Source organism: Ricinus communis, chromosome 2 (genome assembly GCF_019578655.1).
Source record: "Ricinus communis isolate WT05 ecotype wild-type chromosome 2, ASM1957865v1, whole genome shotgun sequence".
NCBI lineage: Eukaryota > Viridiplantae > Streptophyta > Magnoliopsida > Malpighiales > Euphorbiaceae > Ricinus > Ricinus communis.
In genome coordinates, this window is record NC_063257.1 from 8294869 (window position 1) to 8319839 (window position 24971).

At 34.9% G+C, this 24971-nt stretch overlaps 4 protein-coding genes across 6 annotated transcripts; 1 reads left to right on the forward strand and 3 right to left on the reverse strand.

The window, feature by feature from the left end:
- Positions 1-1260, forward strand: LOC8285090 (nuclear speckle RNA-binding protein B). Its single transcript, XM_002526090.4, has one exon. The coding sequence runs from the start codon at positions 147-149 to the stop codon at positions 909-911; it is 765 nt and encodes a 254-aa protein (XP_002526136.1). The 5' UTR covers positions 1-146; the 3' UTR covers positions 912-1260.
- Positions 1261-5562: 4302 nt separating this feature from the next.
- Positions 5563-10730, reverse strand: LOC8285089. 3 transcript variants are annotated; one of them, XR_003079953.2, is made up of 8 exons: positions 10400-10730; positions 8274-8332; positions 7866-7951; positions 6807-7472; positions 6493-6714; positions 6281-6405; positions 5890-6185; positions 5563-5702 (listed from the first exon to the last, which is right to left on the reverse strand). XR_003079953.2 is itself a non-coding variant. In XM_015723546.3 (7 exons), exons 2-7 carry the CDS (start codon positions 8274-8276, stop codon positions 5986-5988), a joined length of 1302 nt encoding a protein of 433 aa, XP_015579032.2. In that variant the 5' UTR covers positions 8277-8332; positions 10400-10730; the 3' UTR covers positions 5563-5985. The 3 variants fall into 3 exon arrangements, 2 of the variants coding, with proteins under 2 accessions (XP_015579032.2, XP_015579035.2); XM_015723546.3 differs by having other exon boundaries at positions 5563-6185; XM_015723549.3 differs by lacking the exon at positions 8274-8332 and having other exon boundaries at positions 5563-6185.
- Positions 10731-11074: 344 nt separating this feature from the next.
- LOC125369237 lies at positions 11075-19763 on the reverse strand. The gene is given in 10 exon segments (XM_048371240.1): positions 11075-11311; positions 11445-12571; positions 13090-13416; positions 13570-13991; positions 14145-15009; positions 15052-15611; positions 15864-16060; positions 16320-16527; positions 16621-16775; positions 17772-19763. Coding segments are annotated over 9 exon segments (5556 nt in total). The 5' UTR covers positions 19502-19763; the 3' UTR covers positions 11075-11311; positions 11445-11479.
- Positions 19764-20359: 596 nt separating this feature from the next.
- Positions 20360-23917, reverse strand: LOC8285086 (receptor-like protein EIX1). Its single transcript, XM_015723553.3, has 2 exons — positions 20911-23917; positions 20360-20825 (listed from the first exon to the last, which is right to left on the reverse strand). The coding sequence occupies exon 1, from the start codon at positions 23613-23615 to the stop codon at positions 21027-21029; it is 2589 nt and encodes an 862-aa protein (XP_015579039.3). The 5' UTR covers positions 23616-23917; the 3' UTR covers positions 20360-20825; positions 20911-21026.
- Between the last annotated feature and the right edge of the window lie 1054 nt (positions 23918-24971).

Here is a 24971-nt window from a genome sequence, read left to right on the forward strand (position 1 = left end):
TCCTCCCCTCTTTATATACTCGCTCGATATGTTCATACACAAGACAATAATATGCTCTTGTTGTCCTCTTCCTAATTTAATTACCATTTCTTTCTTCTTCTTCTTCTTCTTCTTCTTTTGTGTTTTATCATTGAAATAAAAGAAACATGGATCCTTATGACTTTCCTGTCACTAGATCTCCAAGAAAAGAACTCCAAGGTCCAAGACCACCGGCTCTAAAAGTTCGTAAGGATTCACACAAGATCAAGAAACCCCCTGTCGCACCACAACCATCACAGCAACATCAAAACCAGCAGCAGCAATACCAACAATCCCAGCCGCGGCCGCCGGTCATTATCTACACAGTTTCACCTAAAGTTATCCATACGAACCCTAGTGACTTCATGAATTTAGTCCAGCGCCTTACAGGCTCGACGTCGTCGTCGTCATCATCTTCTTCTTCTTCTGCTGCATGTTCAACCTCAAACCCTACTTCTTATTCATCATCCAATCCTTTCAATGATTATAGTGGTGCAATATCACCAGCGGCAAGATTCGCTACAATAGAGAAAGCTAAGTCACCAAATGAGAATATGAAGCAGCAAGTGCAGCCAAGTGGGGATGTTGGTTTCTTCGAAGGAATTGAAATGAGTCAAGTAATGGAAAGATCAGGTAATTTGTTTCACGGAATTCTATCCCCAGCTCCATCTTCACTTCCTCCAATATCACCTAACTTTTTTTCTCCACCATCTGATCCAAATATGATGAGCTTTCTTCATGATTTGAGCCCTGCTCTTCACGGTAATAGGAGTTTCTTAGAGGGTACTTTCATGCCTAGTCCTTCTACAACATTTCTTTCTCCTCGGTTGACGGCTTCTCCAACTCCATCTCTGGACCTTTTCAACAATTTCAATAACATCTTTGATTATTGATTTTATTCAATCTTCTTTTTCTATAGGAACCATAAAGATATACAATTAGGACTCCCTTTTTTTTTTTTCCTTTTTTCTTTTTGAGTGTATGATCATCTTCATTCATCGTGGAAAAGAGGGGAGATAGAAGGGCTATAGTGGAAATCTGATTTTTGGTAGGTCAGCAAGTTGGAGACTTGTCAATGGCATCATGTTTCTTATTTTTAATTTGGTGGGTCATATGATACAACAGTTTTGCTGTATATTATCTAATGGTCCTTTTTTTTTTCCTGATACCATTCTTTTGTCATGTCACTTATGGCATGTAATTGAAAAACAATAACATTTTGGTTCTTAAGTTTTTTGTTGACTTTCTCGTCTCATATATTATGTACTCTTGCAATCACAAAGGTTGAATCTTTCAATATTTTCTATGTCACATTTCGTGCAAATTATTAATGTGGCAGTTTCTATGCATATTTGGCAATTAAAAAACTTTGTTCATGAATTAAATATAAACTTTTTTTAATTAATCATCTTCTTGGCTGGAAAGAACTATGCAGTGGGCATAATTTAAAATAACATCTAAAAACAAGAACAGCTATACCCACATTATCTTTGTTTGTTATGTTATTCTTTTGTTTCTGCTTGAACTAGAGGCTTATATGAAGCCAAGTTACTTTGCATTTACTCCAGCCATTTGAACCGTACACATCGCCCTCACAGTAAGTTTTGATGGCAAGAGATCCAAAATTATGGCAATTTCTCATACATGTGATGAGAAATGCCCCTTCTAAACATTAACGTTCCTTCTTTCTTTTCCTCTCCCTTTAATAAATGTTCATGTCTTCAGCAACAGGACCATGACAGAACATAAAGGACATATAGACAGGAAGAGTAAAAAGAAAGAAAAAAAAAAAGGTGTTTTCAAGCCTTACTTGCCTTCTTTTGTGTATGAATTATCTAACTTGGTCCAACTTAACTTTGCATAAAATTTTACTTTTATTATAAATTTTATATTATCATCAAAATTTTTATCAATGAAATGACTAAATAATGAACTAAAATTGACTTTAATATTTTACTTATTAAAATTCTACTTTTAAAATCGAACGAAATTATTTATTTAATGCAATTTAGTCATTCGTATTACCATTCCAAATTTACCAAATTTGGATAGAACTATAAAATATATAAAAAAATAAAAATTAAATGTCTAAATTGCCATAATTTGAACTTTAATGAAAATTAGTACAAATATTAATAGATAAATTAACTCATTTCTCATAATTTTGATTTAAATGCCTTTAGTGTATTGAATGCTAATCCGACCAAACCCTATTCACTGAATTTAATTTTTAATGTTGACAAGTACTATTTTTCTTGGACTGACAATGAGCCCATAGTTTACTTTGGTTTTCTTTTCCTTTTCAGTTTTTGGATTTAGGGTTGAGTGAGGATAGAGTATCAATTTTCTTTTGGCTTGAACACCAACTTGCCCCCTAAACTTGGACATGATGACCAATTTATTCATTTTTTAATTTTTTAGCCAATTAACCTACATATTTGCCAAAAGTGGCCAAAATATTCATTTTTTAGTTTGAAACTGATACGTGAGACTCAGTTTCACTTTAAAATGCGTAAATTCTTTTTATTAGATAATATTTTCTAAAAAAGTTGATTAAGAAATCAAATTTTCTCATTATTTATTTATTTTAACTAAAATTAAATCATAATAAAAAAAAATATTTAAATAAAATACTGACAGTTTTATGACCTAAAACTAACAATGAAAAAAAATTTCAAAATCAACATAACAAATTGAAATTAAACCCAACTCTTCTTTACAAATAAACATACAAGTAGTATCTCATCTCTTGCATAAAATCCACCACCAACAATTTATTATCTTTTTGTCGTCCTTTATATCCTCTTCCACCGCCAACATTATCATCATTCCCACCATCAAATTTGTAAAATTAAATTATTGCTTCTATTCTCTTTTATATTCTATCTTTTTTTTTTCTTTTTATCAATAACATTCTATTTTTTGATTTTGTAATCTTGATCTATATAAAAAAATCCTTTTGTTGATGAACTCTATGATTTGAATGGCTTGGAAGAGATTGGGAGAAAATGGGCACAAATGCAAAAGATTGGCATGAAGAGTGAATCAATTTAGCTTTAATTCTACAAAAATTTATTGTTAGAAATATATGAGCGGAGAGGAGAGAGAGAGAAACATCGATGGTTTATATATATATATATTTAGTAAACTTGAGCTTGTAAGTCATGCGGTAGTTTAGAGCTAATTAATGGGTACAATGGCTATCTTTTATAAGTTGGTGGGTAAAATGACCAAAAAATTAAAATATGGGTGAATTGTTCATTGATTTCTAAGTTCAAAGGGCAAATTACCATTTTTTTCTTCTTTTAGTATGATTCTAGATCTCATTAGTTCTCTATACTGAAAACTATACTAAACTATCTCATATTATCCCGAACTAAAACTAAAATTAATTTAAAATATTTTTATTTATTTATATATATAATTATTTTTATAATAAGTCCAAATCTTAAGAAAACTTAAAACCAAATATAAAAATTCTTACCAAAAATAAATCTCAATTTTATTCTCTAATAAAATATAAACTCAATGGTCCAAATCTAAAATAGAAAGACTAAGGTTCAATTTTATTACAATATTAATTATTCTATAATTTTTTCTTGATTGTTAGTAAAATCTTCAAATTGAAATCATTATCGTTCATTTAATTAGAAAATATGGAACCTAATTTTTTCTTAAACTTTAGTAATGATAAATTATTCTAGTACCAAAAAAATTAACATTATTAACTTATAATAATGTAGTGCTAATATATTATTAATCATATTTATAAAATATTTTTTACTAGTAATGTGTCTTTTAACTAATCAATAAGATATATTTTTTATTAATTTCTTTTAATAAAACCATACTATATTGCATTAGATGAATAAAATGAAATGTATTTATTAGTTGGACAATAAAATATTACATATGTTCAATTGGTGCATGGAAATTATTAAATAAACATATTTATTTAATATGTAATAATTTTATTAGTTTGGCGGATTGAAAACAAACTTCTCTAATATTTAGTTATTAAATGTAAGTATAATATATTTGTAGTAATTTTTATTTTCTATTGCATAGGCTTTAAATTAATTTCGATTGAATTAATTTAAGCTAAAAAATATTTTTAATTATCTAAAAGTAGATCTCTATACTGATCTATTCCAGAAAATTGATACAGAGATTTTTATGCTAAGGCATAGTTTTAAAAATTTAATTTTAAAATTTCTAATATTTAGTATACTTTTAGAGATCTTCTAATTTTTGTATTTCTTCAAATAATGCTGACGTCTGATTAGAGTAAAAAGTAAGACAAATTTAAGATAATAAGGCGTAGGAAGAAAATAAAAAGTGATTGGGATTAAGGGTTTGGCTCATATTAATAGGCAGAAAAAGAAATCAAAATATGGTACAGGAAATGCAGATCAAATAGTTTCCAAGTGATCAAGATTGACCAAATCAAATGAATTAGGAGTAATATGTATACAAGTGAAAGCTGAACTTGAAAGAAAGGATTCAACCAAATCAATCTTGGACAAATGGTTGCACCCTTGGCTTCCTCTTAATGATTGACCTTGACTTTCACTTAGAAAAATCTTTAGGAGCATGCTGCCATACTTAGCTTGAAGTATTCATTAGTTGTAACAAAAAGGAAAAAAGAAGAAGAAGAAGAAGAAGAATATAAATTCATTAGACTTTCCAAAGAAGAAAAGACATTGTTTATAAGGATAAATCCATCAACGTTTTACCCCACATTTTATTGCAAGAATGTGACAACAAACACTTTGAAGTTGACCAGGACAAAACCTTGAACTTGCCGGATTACCCTTTCTATTAAAAAGACAAAAGGATTAGTTGGAGTTTCAAGGCGTACTTTGCTTTTGGGGCCACAAAGTCAAAAAAAAAAAAAAAAAAAAGGAAGCTCCTTTTATACTTTATCACTTGATTGATCTTTTATAGTCATATTCAGATAATATTTAATTTTGGAAAAGGCCACGATGTGGGAGTAGTTAAATAAGAACAGATTTTGATCAAGAAAAAACCAGCCCATGAAAGCTGAAATTTACATTATTATACTAATCAAGTTATGAAAGTAGTAGTTATTGAAATACAAAGTTAGATTTTGGTTGGCATGACATTAACAGGCTGGATTAATATTTAAATAAACCAGAATTGTGCATAATTATGTCAGCTTGACAAGCCTGGAAAGTTGGAAATAATCAAGTGAAGTTTCTTTCTTTTTTAATAGTAAATTCCAATATGTCATTCGAGACTAGGTTATTGAAGAGTAAATTATCTCATACTTTTCACTTGCATTATTGATTATTGGGCACAATTAATCAACACATACAACTGAGTCATCTACTAGAATCTATTGTCATCAAAATACCAAGTCCTATCCAATTCCATCTTCAGACTTTTCTTATGCTGTACAGGAAATAGAAGAATTACACATCTTTTCTTATATATATATATATATATATATATATATATATATATATATATATATATACTGATGAATAAGAACAATTTATCAAGATGCCTAAGAAAAGAGCAAGCTCGAAAATGCCATGGGAAAATATCCATTAACCCAAAAAAGGAAGAAAAAACAAGAACTAAAAAATGTGCTGAACCTCTTCACAATGATCCAAAACTTGCGCAGTCACCGAAGACCAACTTACTGCTTTTCATGTTCGCTGCACCAATAAATTTCATAGTTAACTCTTTAATCGGGCTACTGCTGAATTGCAAAATCCTGTTCTGTAAAATGTGTCATGCTTCTCTGTCTTCTTTGACATTTGAAGCATAAGGAAGCATTTACAATGACAACAGAGAACACAGTAAAACTACCAGAAACAGCAGATGCCCCATAGAGCCTCTTACCCTGTGTACTCCAAAATTTGGTTATGCGGCACTGCCACTGGTGTGGAAATAGTCACTACTAAACAAGATATGCCCTAAACAGACTTTGTTAACGAGTCATAGCACTGATGGACTTTGTGTGGAATGTACCGAGTCAACACCATTACTACCGTTGCTTAAAGGACTTACAGGACTCCGTCTATCCCAGGTTGAGGACTCTAGGGGATGTTTCTCCTTTTCAGGGACAGCATCAACTGCTACAATTGTAGACCGCTTTCCCTTGAATACTCCCCACAAATAAAATTTTGCCTGGAATCCTGTAAATTAAGTTATAAAAGGAAGATTAAACCGATTTTATTTATACATTTAAGAGGCACAAAGAGCTCTTCAATAGATAAATATTTGGCCTTACTCCAAAATTCTATTGGCAGTAATGTAGAAGAGAATATCAGGAGTTCCGCATTTTGAACAATAACTCTCATGGCAATGTCATATTGGATCATGTCATTTACTAGGCTATCAAAAGCCTTTTCGTTCCTATTAGAAAAGAAGAAAAAAGCTTTTAAAAGAATTAAACAGAGAAAAACAAAAGAAAAAGTTAAAGCATAACTACTAGTTACCCACCTCACACTATCTGGAAAAAAATAAAGAGCAATACTATCATCCCTTGGCCCCGACTCTGCAAAACCTTTAGGCCACATAATGGACCTGGGAAGTAATTCCGGTGAAAGTGAAGTTGGCATTGATTTTGCTTCCTCACTGACTTTAAGACATGCTAGATTAGAGACGTGAGCAACAAGTCCGACCATTATAGAAAACTTTTTGTCCTGTATGCTCAAGCTACCCCTGTTAATCAAGTAAACCAAACCATATATATCAATCAATAACTTACCAAACGGTTCTAAAAGACAGAGATGGGAAAAATAGAAACATCTTGCCTCCAAATTGGTTCTTCTATCGGCTTTGCATGGATATAACTCTGTTCTATAATACTTAATTCAGGAGAAATAACCAGCTGATAGTTATTATTACAAGGTTCAGCCACTTCATGGAGACTGCCCTCATTTAAACCATTCCGCCTTTCAGCCTCTTCATGGAAGCAGTCTTCATCCATATCATTCCTTTTTTTCTCAAGCTTCTGCCCTGTCTCCCCAACCTCGGGAAAAATTGTCTCCAGAGGTATAGCCACAATACATCCACCCTCTTCATTGATGATGCCGCCCTCATCTAAACCATGCCGTCTTCCATGGTTCTCATCTTTCTGTTCATCATCAGAGCAATTCGTCTCAAGCTGTTGAAGGTCACCAACATCCAGTTTAGAGTTTTTACTTTCATGAGATTCTACCCCTTCATTGGTGATGTGATCATCCAATGCATCTCGTGATTCAAACTCCTGATTTTTATCAATAGTCTTTAAGCAATCCGCATCATGCAGTTGAACAGAGGAGCTCTTTTCCAGACCTGCAACCTTTGAATTAGTCAATGAGCAACTGTTGACTTTTCTTTTCTTAGATTTCTGCTTTAAATTCTTGATGGATTCACAATCCTCGCACAACCACAATACATACTCATCAAAAGTTGCTGGCAAAATAGCCAAGCAATAGCTGGAGCAAAGAAAGGACAAACTATAGTCAGGACAAACTTACCACAGCAAAACAAATATATAAATATCAAAAAATTTAAAGAAAACAAATGCATAACAGTCAATCAGTCATTATGAAGCTCTTTACTTAAAATTAACACAACGACACCCCTTATAGATTGAGGGACAGGATCAGTACTAAGAATCTCTAGTAGCACAAAATATGATAAGACAACACTGCCCCTCCGTCGCTTGTCATATCTGGTTATGCCTCTGCATAATTTAGGTGTCATTTCTGACTATGCTTCTATCTTTAACTTTTCTGATGAAGCTATTATTTCATGCCAATGCAAAATCAATTCGGCCAGAAATATAGATCTTGCTAACATCACGAATATATAAAGGGCTTACTTACCAATGCACAGCATAAACTTGACATTCATCACAAAAAATCAAAGCATTAGAGAAGCCTCCATCACCACATGTCTGACAAATAGTCACCTAGAACACCAATTGTATAGTTACTACAGCATGTTTGTGCAATTTCAGGAAAATGGAAATTCAACATCTAAACAATCAATGCTATACATAGTTACTCAGCATGTTTATAAAATTTCTACAATATCCGGCATCTGAACAGTTAGTGGTCCAGCACCCACATCAAACACAGCCCAAAAATTTACTCCCTTGAAAGATAAATGTCAAAATGCTAAATCAACTAAAGCAGTCTCATGAGTCATGCCATTTAACATCTTGTAAATCATAAAATTTATCCTACTTCACACTAAATTATATGACTATCACAATATGAAGTATCTGATACCATTCATCTCCTTTACTTGTTAATTATTAGTGATCAGCCACTGAGATGTGAATGAGAAGCTCTAAAGAAATATTAAATGCATCAGCAATGACTTAAAAATATAGTAAAACCAACAAGAGCAGCACATATATGTGAATTGAAAGATGAAGAACCCCATAAAAGTTTAAATGAACATTCAGTACTACTCCAGTACAGGATCAGATAGTCTCCAATTTCTAAATACCAGCAGTGTTTTGTTCATTAAATATTATACAAGGAACTATGCTTCATTGAACTAAAATATTTACTTCTGTCAAACAAGCAGCAGAAATTTTTTCTTTCCATTATTTTATTAACAAAGAAGACTGAAGAGTGGTTTAGATTTTGACTTCACTCAATCAACTTGGCATCAATTTGAAAGCATCCAAACCAACAACATAGGTGAAGGCTGATAGCTCTGCATCTCTATCAGTCAAGCATCAAGAGACTAATATAGGCTCAAAAAATAATAATAATAATAATAACAGTAATAATGATAATATAAAAGAGGTTCAATGGGCAGGGAATCAAATCAGTAAAGAGCAAAAAGAAAGTGTCTTGAGAAATCTTTTTTACTTAACTTATATCAGAAATTCTCAGAAAAGGTTCCTTATGCTAAAATAATAATAAATTTATCGTATGAAAAATGAAGGATCCACACAAAAAGCTCAACAGCATGGTAGAAATGCTTACCAGCATCAAGAAAAAACATATCAAGCAGTACATAATAATTTTTCCATTGTATTATTAAGAATAAGCAGAGAAGGAAAACAGTAATAAATCTGTCTGAGGATAGCGCTAACAACTGGGACAAAAATATGGGTAGTCAGCTAAAAAGGCCCATTAGTAAGGTTAATCAGACAATACCTGATACTATAGCCATTACACAACAAGCATTCATGGTTGTTAAAATGAATTGAAGATGGAGAGATAAGCTTGGGCAACACAAATTTTCAGGAAATTTGAAATATTCTTTGCAGTAGCTCTTAAATGAATATTCTTTGGTATGCTTCCTTCCCTAGTACTTCTAAGCACTAACAAGGGTTCCAACAATGTAAATGAAGCTGCAAAAGCAAATTATCTGCAGTTTCCTAGTCTCATCTGCAGATAGATCAGCAGCTCAAAATTATTGTCCACTAGTTCACCAACTTATCGGCCAAAATCCAATAAATCACAATTGATATGATATGATGTAACCATCAACTATTCACTCTTAAAGTGGTACAAGTTACCACAATACTTGATGACAGTACTTAACCTTGTAATTCCTAATAAAAGAAAAATTGCATTCCATTGCAGCAACTTGTTCTTTTCTTTGCCTCTGGAAAACCATTTCAGCAAACAAAAAGCTACGGAATGCAGAGCAACCACAAGAAGCACATTCAATCCAAGTTCTCTTACTAAAAAAATACACAACCTCGAAAACTGCTGAAGAAACCTAAACAGCTAATGCAAGAAATTATAATTAAGCTCCTCTGAATGTCTTTGTGAATCTACAATCAAAAACATAAAATCAAAATCTCATATATTCTATAAGATACTTTAAGCCAAATTCTCATTTTACATCTACAAGTAATCTTTAATGGACCACCACCATCAGCTAAATTAAATTTAACACACTTCATTCTTCTATACTAAAGTCATAATACCGACCTCCGACCTCTACAAGATAAACAAAATGTCTCTTTTAAAACCTCTACCAGACAAAGAACCAGTTTCTAAAACAAAAACATAAATTTCCACACATATAAGCCTAAGAGATTGCAACCTTATATGATAAACTTCCCTAAATTATGACATAAGAATACATTCCCAGAATTCACATTCCAATTATACTATGAAATTTACTCAATACAATGATCTAAAATATGTACTGAGGAAAAGAAAAAGAAAAAAGAACAATTCAAAGTAAGCCCATAAAGACATTATAATCTACATAACCATGAAATTAGAACACTTAGTCATAATTATAATTTATGTTTGCACTAAGCCATAATCCTAAAACACTCAGTACCCAACACCCACTGATCGAAAAGGGCCGAAACTTTAAAATAAAGAAACAAATTCCCTGTTTCAAGAATTTAAACATGCAAAAGAGAGAAACTAACCATAGTGAAAAGGTAGTGGCAACATGAATTTGGAGAGAAGGAGAGCAGAACCCAGCAACCAAAACGGCAACAATTGAACTCACTAAAGAATTTGAGTTCAATACATAAGAACTCCCACAACAACACAACAATGGTGTGTAACGTTTGTTTAGCAAAGAAGAGGGTAAAAAGTTGAAAGATTAGAAAGCTTTGTTTTTGAAGGAATCAGAGTTCTTAATTACGGATTACAATTTAGGGTTTTGTCGTAATTCTCTTTTTTCTTTCTCTCTCTCTCTCTCTCTCTCTCTCTCTTTCTTTAAATGTATTTTTGGACTGTTGATGTTCTTGAAGAAAAAAAAAAAAATAACGAACTCTATTCTACAAAAATGAGAAAGGCGGGGATGTGGCTTGCTATTAGCTGCGGAAACTATGGCGCGTGAGCAATGTCGCCTTTTACAGGTCACGTTTATAACGAGTGTTTTAGAAGAGTCTAAGGTGTTGACCGCGCGTAGCCAATTGAGAATAATCTTTATCCACTTTTTCGTAGTGAAAAATTTAGCGTCATTTAAACACTGAACTAATATTCTCCAAAAAAGAAAAATTTAAACTAATAAAATAAGACATTACTTATAAAAAGATATATAAAAATAATTTAAAAAATTCTGCAACAATAAAATATCCTCATTTTATTAATTTAGACGAGACACGTCCACATAATATAATTTATTTTGGTGCTAATTAATGTCACTAGCATTGCTAATTGGACACTGAACAAAATCTTTTATTTTTTAGTTTTATTTCCTGTTATATTGAAATGCATATCTAACCCTGAAAAGAAATCACAGCATTAAGAAATTTCAAAGGGAAATAGACTTCAAAGATAGTCCATTTTTCTTTTTGTATCAGGATTTGCAGTAGCAGTACCAGAAGTTCCTAAGGTCAAAAAAGATAAAAATGATAAATTAGTCCATATATTATTGTAAGTTATTACTTTTAAATGTAAATTTTATGATCCAACAAACATAATGTTTTCTAGTCAAATACAAACAGAAAAAACATTACGAACCTCGGCAGCCATTTCAGGAGAGGGGATGATTCTATCTAGCTATGAGATTTCTGTTGCAATCTTCTCCTGTACACTGCTAGTGTCACATATAGCCGATCTGCCAATTTGTCCAGGAGCTGGAAATATGCATGTCTCCAGGAACGCTTCAACAGTAAAGTACAGGAAACTCCCCAGAAGCCAACAATGAATCCGAGTCCCATGCCAGCATAAAGCCATCTCCTGAATTCATTATCTCCATCTTCTTGATTTTGCTGGCTGTCAGTACTGGATTTTGGAGCTTGAGTAGTACTTTCTTCTGGGCACTTTTGTGTAAGAGGTAACCCGCAAAGTGCATGATTACCAATAAATACAGACGCACTGAAGCTCTGAAGCTGATTGCTTGATGGAATTCTCCCAGACAAATCATTGTACGACAAGTTCAAGGTATTCAGAAAATTTAGGCCAGCCATACTAGAAGGAAGTTTGCCTGATAGTTGATTTTGAGACAAATCAAGTGACTCTAATTGCTTCAGACAACCAATCTCTTCGGGTATTATATCAGACAACTTGTTGTTCGACAAGTTCAATTGATTAAGCTCAGACAAGCTTGATAATTCCCTCGGAATCTCTCCTTCTATTTTGTTACTTGAAAGATCAATTATCCTAAACCTGGCCAGATTTTTCTTACAGATGTACTTCATTCCCTTCCAAATAACCAATGCCTTGTCGATATAAAGTTCTGTTGCTCCCATAAAATACAATGTAAGACCATTCTCTACCAAAAGATAATTATGTCTGATGGTTCCAATTGGATTTCTGTCAGTCATGGCTTTCAAATTCTTCAGGCAGTTTGGTATGGTTCCATTGATATTGTTTAAAGAGATATCCAAGATCTGAGCATTGGTTAATTGACACACTTGCAAAGGTATGTTTCCATGGAACTGATTGGATTTCAGGCTAAGATATTGTTGGGGCAATATCGATATAGTTGAGTCACAAAGGAAAAAAATAGAAATGGCAAAAAAAAAAAAAACACAATCACACGACACAAGAGATCTACGTGGAAAACCCTTTAGTATAAAGGAAAAAACCACGAGCCAAACTCCGATCAATCCACTATCAAGAAAAACTCCGAGAACAATCACCAGTCAAAAATACCTAAATCAACTCTCTAGCCAAAAAACCCTATAATTCTCTATGATTATAGATAAAAAAACTAGAGAATTAACTCTTCAAAGTATAATTGAATCTATACTCAATACTCCTTGATAATAGTCTAACACAATAATTGATTCATAGAAAATTATAGTCTAATCTTCCTATAATTTTGTGTTCCTCTCTCTCTATTTTTCCACTCTTTCTCTCACGCGGCTAACTTCTCTTCTGTTTGTTGCGCAATCCCTAAGAGAAACGAGAGCATGAATTGGTTAAAACCAATTGACAACTCTTCACATGACTTCCTTATTGTCCACGTGCTTGGTTTAATGAATTTGGACAAAGTGATGAATTGAACTTTTCCAATTCATTAACCAACTTGGACTGGACTTATATCATAAGCCCAACAATCTCCCCCTCCAGTCCATGGGAAGAATGTCTGCTTCTCATCAAATCAAATAGAAGATAATCCTGCAATAGCACTGCAGATATTATGCTTATCTCGAGTCACCGCCTTAGTCAACATATCAGCTGGATTCTTCTCGGTCTGAATTTTCTTCAACAAAAATTCATTCCTATTCATAGCATCACGAATCCAATGATACCTCACATCAATGTGTTTAGTACGACAATGAAATGTGGCATTCTTACTCAAATCAAGTGCACTCTGACTGTCACAATGAACCATATAACAATCTTGTTTCAAACCTAACTCAAGAAGAAATCTCTTCAAACAGAGTAGTTCCTTGCTAGACTTCTGCAGCTGCAATATACTCTGCATCTGTTTTAGACAAGGCAACACACTTCTGTAGTTTTGACTGCCATGAGACAGCTCCCCCTGCAAAAGTAAACACATATCCAGAAGTAGATTTCCTACTATCTAGATCACTTGCCATATCTGCATCTGTATATCCCTCTAGAATTGGTTCTGAACCACCAAAACATAACACAATTTCGAGCTACCTCTCAAATATCATAAAATCCACTTCACTGCCTCCCAATGCTCTTTTCCTGGATTCAGAAGAAACCTGCTAACAACACCAACTGCATGTGCTATATCCGGTCTGGTGCAAACCATCGCATACATCAAACTCCCCACTGCAGATGAGTAAGGAATAGCTGCTATCTTATTCTTCTCTTCTTCACTAGAAGAAAACTGCTTCTTGCTAAGCTTAAAATGATTAGGCAAAGGAGTACTGACCAGCTTTATATCTCTCATGTTAAATCTGTCTAGAACCCACTCAACATAGCTCTGTTGTGACAGCCATATCTTCTTGGCTTTCCATTCACGAACAATCTGCATACCCAGAATCTGTTTTGCTTGGCTTAGATCCTTCATATCAAAAGCACTAAACAACTCCTTCTTCAATCTATTAATCACCTTAGCATCCTGTCCAACTATCAATATATCATCTACATATAGCAAAAGGATAACAAACTTACCACCTGGTAGTTTTCTGAAATACACACAATGATCTGCCTCTGTCCTGGTGTACTCATGACTCATCATGAAAGAGTCAAATTTCTTGTACCACTATCTAGGAGCTTGTTTCAAGCCATACAAACTCTTTTTCAATCTGCAAACCATGTGTTCCTTTCCCTTCACTTCAAACCCCTCTGGCTGATCCATGTAGATTTTCTCCTCCAAATCATTATGAAGGAATGCAGTCTTCACATCTAACTGCTCAATTTCAAGATCCATACTAGCTGCTAATCCGAGAATTAACCTGATAGAATTCATCTTCACAATAGGAGAAAAAATCTCACCAAAGTCAACTCCCTTAATCTGGTTGAAGCCCTTCACCACTAGTCTAGCTTTGTACTTCATTAACTTCTCATAATCTCTCTTGATCTTGAAAATCCACTTGTTCTTTAAGGGTCTATTACCCTTTGGAAGCTCCACTAACTCATAAGTGTTGTTCTTCTTCAAAGAACTCATCTTATCCTGCATTACTCTCATCCAATACCCTTTATCTGTATGAGTTACTGCTTTTTCAAAATTCTTTAGCTCCCCCTCTTCAGCAAGAGAAGCCCACTCTGAACTGGGATATCTAGTAGATGGAATCTGACCTCTAGGAGATCTCCTGGTCTCTGCAATTAAAGTTGGAGGGGTTCGCTCCCCCTGCTCAACACCCTCTACATTTCCACCAACATCATCAATCTGAACTGGTTCATTCTCCATCCCATGTTCATCAATCATCTCTCCTCCTATGGCATCATTAGTTAAAGGAGAAACTAGTGAAGGATTACTTACAGTAATAGTGCTCGAATCCTTAGCTGAATCTGACTTTAGCATCTCATGCTCATGAAACACCACATCTCTTGATCTAACAATCTTCTTCTTTGCTGGATCCCATAGTCTATATCTAAACTCTAAATCTCTATATCCGACAAAAATACACGGAGTGGCCTTATCATCAAGTTTCTGTCTCTACTCCTTAGGTACATGAACAAAGGCTTTGCAGCCAAACACCTTCAAGTGAGAGTAACTAACATCTTTCCCACTCCAAACTCTCTCAGGAATATCATACTCTAAGGGAGCTGATGGAGATCGATTCAGCAAATAACAGGCAGTAAGAACAGCTTCACCCCAAAATGACTTAGGCAGATTAGCCATTCTAAGCAAACAAATAACCTTCTCCACAATGGTTCTGTTCATCCTCTCAGCTACACCATTATGTTGTGGGGTGCCAGGAACCGTCTTCTCATGTCTAATGCCATGATTTGCACAGTAGGATTCAAACTCCTTTGATGTGTATTCTCCACCATTATCACTATGAAGATACTTCAAAGAGCCACCTTTCTCTCTTTCCACCATGACATGGAACTTCTTGAAGCACTCAAACACCTGGTCTTTTATTTTCAAAACAAACACCCACACCTTACGTGAAGTATCATCAATAAAAGTAACAAAATATATATTACCACCATTACTCTGAACCTCTAAGGGACCACATACATCAGTATACACTAAATCAAGCACATTCTCTTTTCTCTTAGAAGTACTACTAAAAGAAACTCTATGTTGCTTCCCTAACAAACAAATATCACAAGGGTTTAAGCTAATACCTTTGGCAAAGGGAATGAGAGACTTCTTTGCCAATATTTGTAACCCTTTATCACCAATATGAGCCAGTCTTCTATGCCACATGTCAAAGGTAAACATCATCTTCAAATGATTCAAATTTCGCCATCCAAAGAATCTCATCTGAGTTCTCATAAGCCTGTTAAAAGGCTAACCTCTAGCAACAACCATAGAACCCTTAGACAACCTCTATCTCAGACCACCAAAGTGACTATGATAACCATCATCCTCATCCAATGAATAAGTAGATAGCAAATTCAACCGCAAACCAGGAATATGTCGGACATTTCTCAATGTCAATGTAGACCCCAAATCAGTCTGCACAACTACATCACCGACTCCTACTATGTCGTTATAACTGGTATTCCCCATCTTCACTCTTCCAATTTTTCCTGACCTGTATATAGAAAAAATATCTCTCATGGGAGTTGCATGAAAACATGCTCCTGAATCGACAACCCATTCAATATGGGGTTCTGAAATAATATTACACTCCTCTTCAAAAGTAAGACCAACCAGTTCGTTTCCTTCAAAAATAATAGCAGTTGTGCTCTCATCATCCGACTTCTTCTCATTCTTTTGTTCCTGCTTGAAGGCTTTGCAGTTTCTCTTGATATGCCCCTCCTTACCCTAGTGATAACATGTGAATTTCCCACCTTTCGACTTGCCTAGATTTACCATGCTTCTTAGGTCCTCTACTCTTACTTCTGCCACTGTTCTCTGTGACAAGAGCCTGTGAGTTGTCTAAACCCAAATCTTTCCGCCTAACTTCCTCGTTATGCATATTGTCTTTAACCATTTGTAAAGTGACAAGGCCATTCGGAGCAGAATTACCAAGAGACACCACCAATGTTTTCCAACTATCTAGCAAAGAGCTCAAGAGAAATAGAGCCTGCAATTCATCATCCAGTACTATCTTCATGCTGCCTAGCTGATTAACCAAATCCTAGTACTCACTCAAATGAGCTGCTACAGATTGCCCATCTTTGAACTTCAAATTTACCAACCTCCTAATCGTAGAGGCTTTATTCTGAGCATTCCTCTCATACATTATTTCTAATTTCTTCCACAGCACCTGTGCATCGACTTCACTGCTGATGTGAGGGTAGATACTGAATTCCACTCATTGTCGAATATTACCAACTGCTTTCATGTGTAGTTTCTCTCATTCATCTTCGGTTTTACCTGAAGGAGCCTTAGCACCTAATTTAATAGGATCAAATAATTCCTTACAGTACAAATAATCCGTCATCATCGACTTCCATATCGAATAATTTGTAGTTGAAAGTTTTATCATCGAACCAGCGGAAGAATCCATCTCAATTTACCCAACTATAGCAAAAACCAAAAAAAAAGCTCTGATACCACTTGTTGGGGGCAATATCGATATAGCTGAGTAAAATAAATCAAACCAACCATATAAAGAAAAAAATATAAACGGCAAAAAAAAAAAAAACACAATCACACAACACAAGAGATTTACGTGGAAAGCCCTTCAGTGTAAAGGAAAAAACCACGGGTCAAACTCCGATCAATCTACTATCAAGAAAAACTCTAAGAACAATCACCGGTCAAAAATACCAAAATCAACTCTATAGCCAAAATTCTATAATTCTCTATGATTATAGATAAAAAAAACTAGAGAATTAACTCTTCAAAGTGTAATTGAATCTATACCCAATACTCCTTAATAATAGTCTAACACAATAATTGATTCATAGAAAATTCTAGTATAATTTTTCTACAATTTTGTGTTCCTCTCTCTCCATTTCTCCACTCTCTCTCTCACGCGGCTAACTTCTCTTCTGTTTGTCGCGCAATCCCTAAGAGAAACGAGAGCATAAATTGATTAAAACCAATTGAAAACTCTTCACGTGACTTCCTTATTGTCCACGTGCTTGGTTTAATGAATTTGGACAAAGTGATGAATTAAACTTTTTCAATTCATTAACCAACTTGGACCGGACTTATATTATAAGCCCAACAGATATTTCAAAGATGATAGGCTTTCCCCGAACCATGTGGGTATGTTTCCAGATAATTGATTATTGCTTAGTTCAAGAAATCTCAACCTAGTGCAATTCTTTAAAGTCAAAGGTAACTCTGCTCACAACGCATTGTTTTCTGGATGTAGTGTTTCCAGCTTCCAAAGTGACCCTATGGAGTTTGGGATTTGGCCAGACAAACTGTTATTAGCCAAATTCATGAAAATTAGGTCTTGCACATGCATAAAACCATCAGGAATCACTCCAGAAAACAGATTAGATGAGAGGTCAAGGTAGACCAACGGCCCAATTATTGTCTCACTGTTAGAGCTATAACTTGCCAAGCTATTCTTCGAGGATGTGAGTTTTGAAGGAAATAGAGGCAACGGCAATGGACCATCTAGACGATTAAAACCAAGATCAACAAAAGGAAAGAAAACAAATAACAATGAAAAATCCGGCACAGGCCCAGTCAAATTATTGTGGGAGAGGTTTAAGTGGTAAATGCCAGAAGACAGGTCCCAGAACCACTTGGGAATGGAATCGGAAATTCCAGCATCAGAAATATCTAAGCGAGAATAGTTTTTCTGACTTTGAAGCCATTGAGGGAAATGAGGACCCATCTTGCAGGATTGAAGATTTATAGAACGTAAACGAAAAGGAGGAACCCAGTTGAGACTTACATCCCAAATAAATGAGTTACCAGATAATACCAAATCCTTCAAATTGGACAAATTTGAAAAATGATCTTCAGTGATGGCACCATTCAATGAATTCCAACCAAGGTACAAAAATTCTAGCTTGGACAGACGTCCAATGCTTCTGTCTACAGTACCATTCAATCTATTTTCTGTAAGATATAGGCCTCTCAAAGATGAAAATGCAGTGAGATTAGGCAATGAACTTGTTATTTGATTTTTATCCAAGTACAAATACTGGATTGATTTCTGTGTGCATCCAGATAGATTTTGAATCAAGTCAGGAAGTTGTATGCTGAAATTATTCTGGGCTAAGTCTAACTGATTCAATCAAGACATGTTTCCGAATGATTGTGGAATATCTCCAGAAAGTCTGGTATTATACAGAGAAAGAGTTTCAAGAAAAATCATATTCCCAAAATCAGCTAGAGTTGAACCTTGCAAATTGTTGAAAGAGAGGCGAAGTTGTATGATATTCTGAGTGATGTTTGACAACCATGGGTATAATGAAGGAATTACAAGGTTATTGTAAGAAAGATCCATAGCTGTAAGAGATGAAGATGAATTGATTGGAGAAAGAGTCATAGGAATCTCATCATCCGCAGAAAAACAGAATCCTATTTGCAGGCTTTCCAGGTGAAGGAGCTTGTTAGGCATTTGCAACCAATCATTAGGACTGTTAAGGTGATTGAAACTCAGGTCAATATAACTTAAAGAAGGAAGACCAAAGAGCCACTCAACATTTCCAATATCGAGGGAATAGTTAAAACTCAGATCAAGAAACTGCAACCTGGAGAGATTTCCAAGCATAGATGAAATGGCACCACCCAAATTAGTATCTGAGAGATTTAAGTATAGTAACTTAGTGAAGGAATCATTGTTATATGGGAAAGGACTGCCTCCAAAATCATTACTACTTAAATCCAAGTAAGTAAGATGCCTCAGTTCAAGCAAGGAATGGCTTATCTTACCTCTCAGGGGGCTGTAAGTGATGCCTCTCCATTTGCAGCAATTTCTTTTGTCATCTTCACTACCCCAAGAAGAAAGATGGTCATAATTATCTATAAGCTCTTCTTTGACCCTAAGGAGTGCTTGTCTCTCCCTTTCTATGCATCCAACACCACCGTTTCCATAGCCAACAGCTGCTGGTTCCATTATTACTGCTAAACAGAGCTCAACAAATGCATGAAGATGTTGCACTATCAGCATGATCATGATGTAAGAATTGGAAAGAAGCTTTCGGGTACTGATCTACAGGATTGCTTGGTATATAGGAACTGGTTTGAGTGGCATATGATACTGCTTTTATAGCAAAAAGGCATGCAATGGACTTCAAACTGAAAAAACAACCGAGTAAATGGACAGAAGCTAATTTGGCAAGTAAAAACATTCAGGGTCAGGTGCCAAACTTCATCCCAGTCAATAGGAAACGCCAAAACGAATTACATTATCTTTCTCCGCAATTTTCCAACCACATCTTGAACTCATTTTTGTTAGAATCCGTGTTTCATCATCTTTCATTTTGTCAACCATCCATTAATATTTAAACATAACATCTTCACACCAAAAATTTCCAAGGTGGGTCTAATGTTGAGAAAGCGAGACTTTGACTTGAGCGCTAAGGATTTCCATGTCCTCAAGTTAATAGTTAACATGAGGATTTCTATCTAATTTGTCACAGCCGTAAGCTTTTATCAGTCCCCCAAATGAACACGCGGGGAGATCTAGCTCCAAGTTAACAATTAACACTCCTGAAAAACTTATTGACAAAAATAATCATCCTTGACTGGCCCCTTTATGTTCACATTGGTGCTCGTAGATTTCATGCTTCCAGATGGATAGTTTAGTTAGCTTAGTTTTACAGCAGTATTTAGTGGACACGTATAACCTGCTTATTAGCTATAGATAGGAGTAGTGGCTATTCTAGGCTATGTATTTATGTATTGTACAGTATTCTATTCAACATATCTTGATTCATATTATTTGGGATTATAATTTCCAAATTACGCAGGCTTACTCGTAAATTAATTTGAAATTTAAATTTTAACCTGAGGCGCCTCAGGTTCCATGTTCAAGCTATGTTCTACTTTTATGCTTAGAATGAAAGATTGAAAAGTGGAAAACTATGAAATAAGTACTGTTTGAATTGTAACACCCAAACTAAGATGAATAATCGGAACAGAATCAGTGACCTGGAAAAGAAAGATTACTTCGGATTCAGATATCAATTTTGGTTGTGCCTGCTCCACTTTTACAATTCGACAAGGTTGATGATACTCGAGGTCAAGCTTCATCAGAGGTATGAACAATGCTATTGAAAGAAGTTCTTGAAAAAACAAAGTGAAGATTTGCTATAGCACATTTCATAATGACATTTCATTATTATACATGAGATACAAAAGTAGCCACTAATATTTCACTTTCTGGCCTTCCGAATTTCATTCCTTCACACACTTATGAAATAGAAGTAGCTCCTATCCTAGGGTGAGAAAAAAAAAATAATTAATAAAAAAAACAAAGAACAAGAAACAAATGAAAGTTAGGCAGAGAAAATAAATTATTACCTTTCCGAAATGTTACCTAGTCAAATTCAAAGAGAAAGAAAGATTATGAATTCTAAATTTGAAACTTCCTCTGGAATCTTCTCCCACGAAGCCAATCTGCTGAGTTATCCAAAAGCTTAAAAAAGGGCTTCTCTCCAAGGATGCTTTAAAAGCAAAGTACCCGAAACACCCCAGAAGCAGACAATGAATCCAAGTGCCATGCCAGCGTAAAGCCATTTCCTAAATCCATCTCCATCTTCTGCGTTTTGTTGACTTTCCGTATTAGATTGTGGAACTTGATTTGCATCGTCTCCTGGGCATTTTTGTGTAAGAGGCAATCCACAAAGTGCAGGATTACCAGTAAATGCAGAAGCATTGAAGCTCTGAAGCTGAGTGCTTGATGGAATTCTCCCTGACAAATTATTGTACGACAAGTTCAAGAATGACAGAAAATGTAAACCAGCCATGCTATCAGGAATTCTGCCTGATAGCTGATTTTGAGACAGATCAAGTGACTCCAATTGCTTCAGGAAACCAATCTCTTGAGAGATTGCACCAGTCAACTTGTTATTGGACAAATTCAATTGTTTAAGCTCTGAGAGGCTTGATAATTCCCTTGGAATCTCTCCTTGTAATTCATTGCTTGAAAGATCTATTATCCTCAATAGTCCAAGACTTTTGTCATAGTCATACTTCCTCCCCTTCCAAAGAACCAATGCCTTGTCAATATAAAAATTATAATGAGTTGAATAACCATCAAACCAAGTGTAGGAATGAAAGATGGCTCCAGTTGAATCCTGACCAGTCATTGCTTTCAAATTCTTGAGGCAGTGTGGTATGGTTCCATTGATATTGTTCACAGAGAGATCCAAAATTTGAACATTTGTTAATTGGCACAGTTCCAAGGGTATGCTTCCATGGAAATGATTTGATTGTAGACTAAGATATTGCAGAGATGATAGGCTTTTCCCAATCCAAGTGGGTACATTTCCAGATAATTTGTTACCACTCAGCTCAAGGAAACTCAACAAAGTGCAATTCTTTAACGACGAAGGTAACTCTCCTGACAAGGCATTGCCTGCTAAATTTAGCGTTTCAAGTTTGAAAAGAGATCCTATGGAGGTTGGAATTTGACCAGAGAAATTATTATTAGCCAAGTTCAAGAACAGTAGATTTTGCATATGCACAAACACATCAGGCACGGATCCAGAAAATAGGTTATATGAGAGATTTAAATGGTAAGATGCAAAAGACAAGTCCCAAAACCACTTAGGAATTGAATCAGAAATTTCATTATGAGAGATGTCAAGCTCAGAATAGTTCTTTTGACTTCGAAGCCATTCTGGGAAATGAGGTCCCAATTTGCAGGACTGAAGATGTATGATACCTAAAGAAAAAGGAGGAACCCAGTTGAAAGTTACATTCCAAATAAGGGAGTTACCAGATAATATCAAGTCCCTCAGATTGGTCAGATTTAAGAAATGGTCTTCGGTGATGACACCATTCAATGAATTCCAACCAAGATTCAGACGCTCTAGCTCATATAGTTGTCCAATCCTTTTATCTATAGTCCCATTCAATCTGTTGTTACCGAGATATAGATGTCTTAAAGATGAAAATCCACTGAGGTCGGGCAAGGAACCTGTTATTTTATTTTCATGCAAGGCCAAATGCTCTAGGGATTTCTCTGTGCATCCAGATAAATTCTGAATCAACTTAGAAAGCTGTACATTCAGATTGTTTCTGGAGAGGTCCAAATAATTCAGCTGAGACATGTTACCGAAGGATCTGGGTAAACCACCCACAAGTGAAGTATTAGAAAGATGAAGACCTTGAAGAGAAATCATATTTCCAATTGCATCTAGAGTAGAGCTTTCTGAGAAAGAATTAAAGGAAAGGTCGAGATGCTTGATGTTTTGAGTGACGTTTGAAAGCCATGGGATTATTGATGGGATGACGAAGTTATTACGAGAGAGATCAAGGACTGTAAGAGCTGAAGAAGAATTAACAGGGGAAAGAGACAAAGGAATCTCATTCCCAGAAAAGCAAGACGATAGTGTCAAGTTCTCTAGTTGAGGAAGCCTATTAACAATTTGCAACCAATCATTTGGCCTGACGAGAGGAGTGCCTCTAAGGTTAAGGTAACGTAGTGAAGAAAGACCAGAAACCCATTCAATGTTTCCATTATCAGCAAAATGATTGTAACTCAGATCAAGGGATTGCAAGTTGGAGAGATTCCTAACTATAGATGAAATGGTGCCAGTAAAATTAGCATTGAAGAGAAATAAGTACTGTAACTTGGCAAGGGAGCCGTTGTTATTTGGGAACCGACTTCCTCCAAAATCATTTTGACTTAAATCCAAGTAAGTAAGATGTATCAGTTCAAGCAAAGAATCACTCATGTTACCTCGCAGCGGCTTGTAACTGGACACGTTCATCTTGACATGAAGATCAAGCATTGTGATATGTCCCGTCAGGTTGCTGCAAGTGATGCCTGCCCATTTGCAGCAATCTCTTTTGTCTTCTTCACTCCTCCAAGAAGAGAGACGACCATAGTTGTCTATAAGCTCATCTTTGATCCTAAACAGTGCATGTCTCTCCCTCTCTATGCATCCACCGCTAGTAGTTTCAACTCCTGGATTGAATTCAACTTCAAGACCTGGTTTCATGTGCATTAACAAGATTACGACAAACATATGGAGATGTTGATGGGGAACCGTGTGCATCCTCACTATGTTAACAAAAACTTGCAACTCAAAATGATGATAAACTGACAAATATTGCTCCTATAAGTCAGCTCCAGTGTCCACTGTGTAATTGCACATTAATAGATTATAGGTATGGTCAATGCATTTCTCTTCCCTTTTGATTTGGGCTCAATCTTCCACAATCGTTGAATGGTAAAAACAGATATAAGATGAGAAAAAAAGAAGGGGGTAATCACTTTCCCAAGTATGAAAGAGAAGAACTCAAGACAGACAAAACTCCTTTCCCAAGTATGAAAAGAGAAGAACTCAAGACCGACAAAACTCCAGTAGTAAGTCCATGTAAACACCCCATCTTTCCAACCTGAGTCCTAGTCAACCAAATGCTGCAGGAACTGAACCTAAGGGGAAATTTCACGGTAACTCATCTAAAGATGATTATGGTGTTTAAAAAATAAAAAGGAATAAGGTTCAATTTGACCCTCAAACTTTGTAGTCAAGTTCAATTTCACCTTTTTAACTTTACAGCTAATTTAACCCCTAAACTCTTTGAATATCTTCAATGTAGCCCTTTTATAAGAGAATGAAATGCACGCATCTATAGAGGCTAATTTGGCCACTCAACTTTTTTGTGCGGCTTAACTTGACCGTTTAAGAAATAATTTGACATATAATTGATTTAATTATATTATTAAATTTATATATTAATTTTTTTATATTGTAGATTTTGAATTAGTTAGTGGAAGTTATGTGAAGGTTGATAAAGAAGTGACAATGGTAGTGTTGGATTGTAAAATCTCAATTACATTTTCATTGTCTAATAATAATATTGGTAATTTTTTATTTAAAAGTATTGTTATAGTGATGGAAAAGTAATGGCGGCGATGATGAGTTGGTTTTGATGTTTTATTGATTTGTGGTAATTTTAAAAGAATTATATTTAATTTTTAATTTTTAACTCAGAAGTAACAAAGTTTAATCTGGTACTCAAACTTTGTAGTCAGGCTCACTTTGATCATATTTCAAGCTTTTATTATAGCGCGTGCAACGAACTCCCTTAAAAAGGGTAAATTGAACCTACTCAAAAAGTTTAAGGATTAATTTGGCTATAAGAGTTAAAAATGGCCAAATTGAACCTAATTGTAAAATTTGAGGGTCTAATTAAACCCTATTCCATATAAGAATAAACTATAAATCAGGCAATAGAAATCCAAAGTCATTATAAAGGCTTTGGATCCTCTCATGATAATAGAAATATGACAATAGAACTTGCATTTCAGATTGTGAAATCAAATTAATATATATTAAAGGGTGCATTGTAAAGAATATGATTGCATAATCTGGAACCTGATGATCATCACAAAATTGCATAAACAA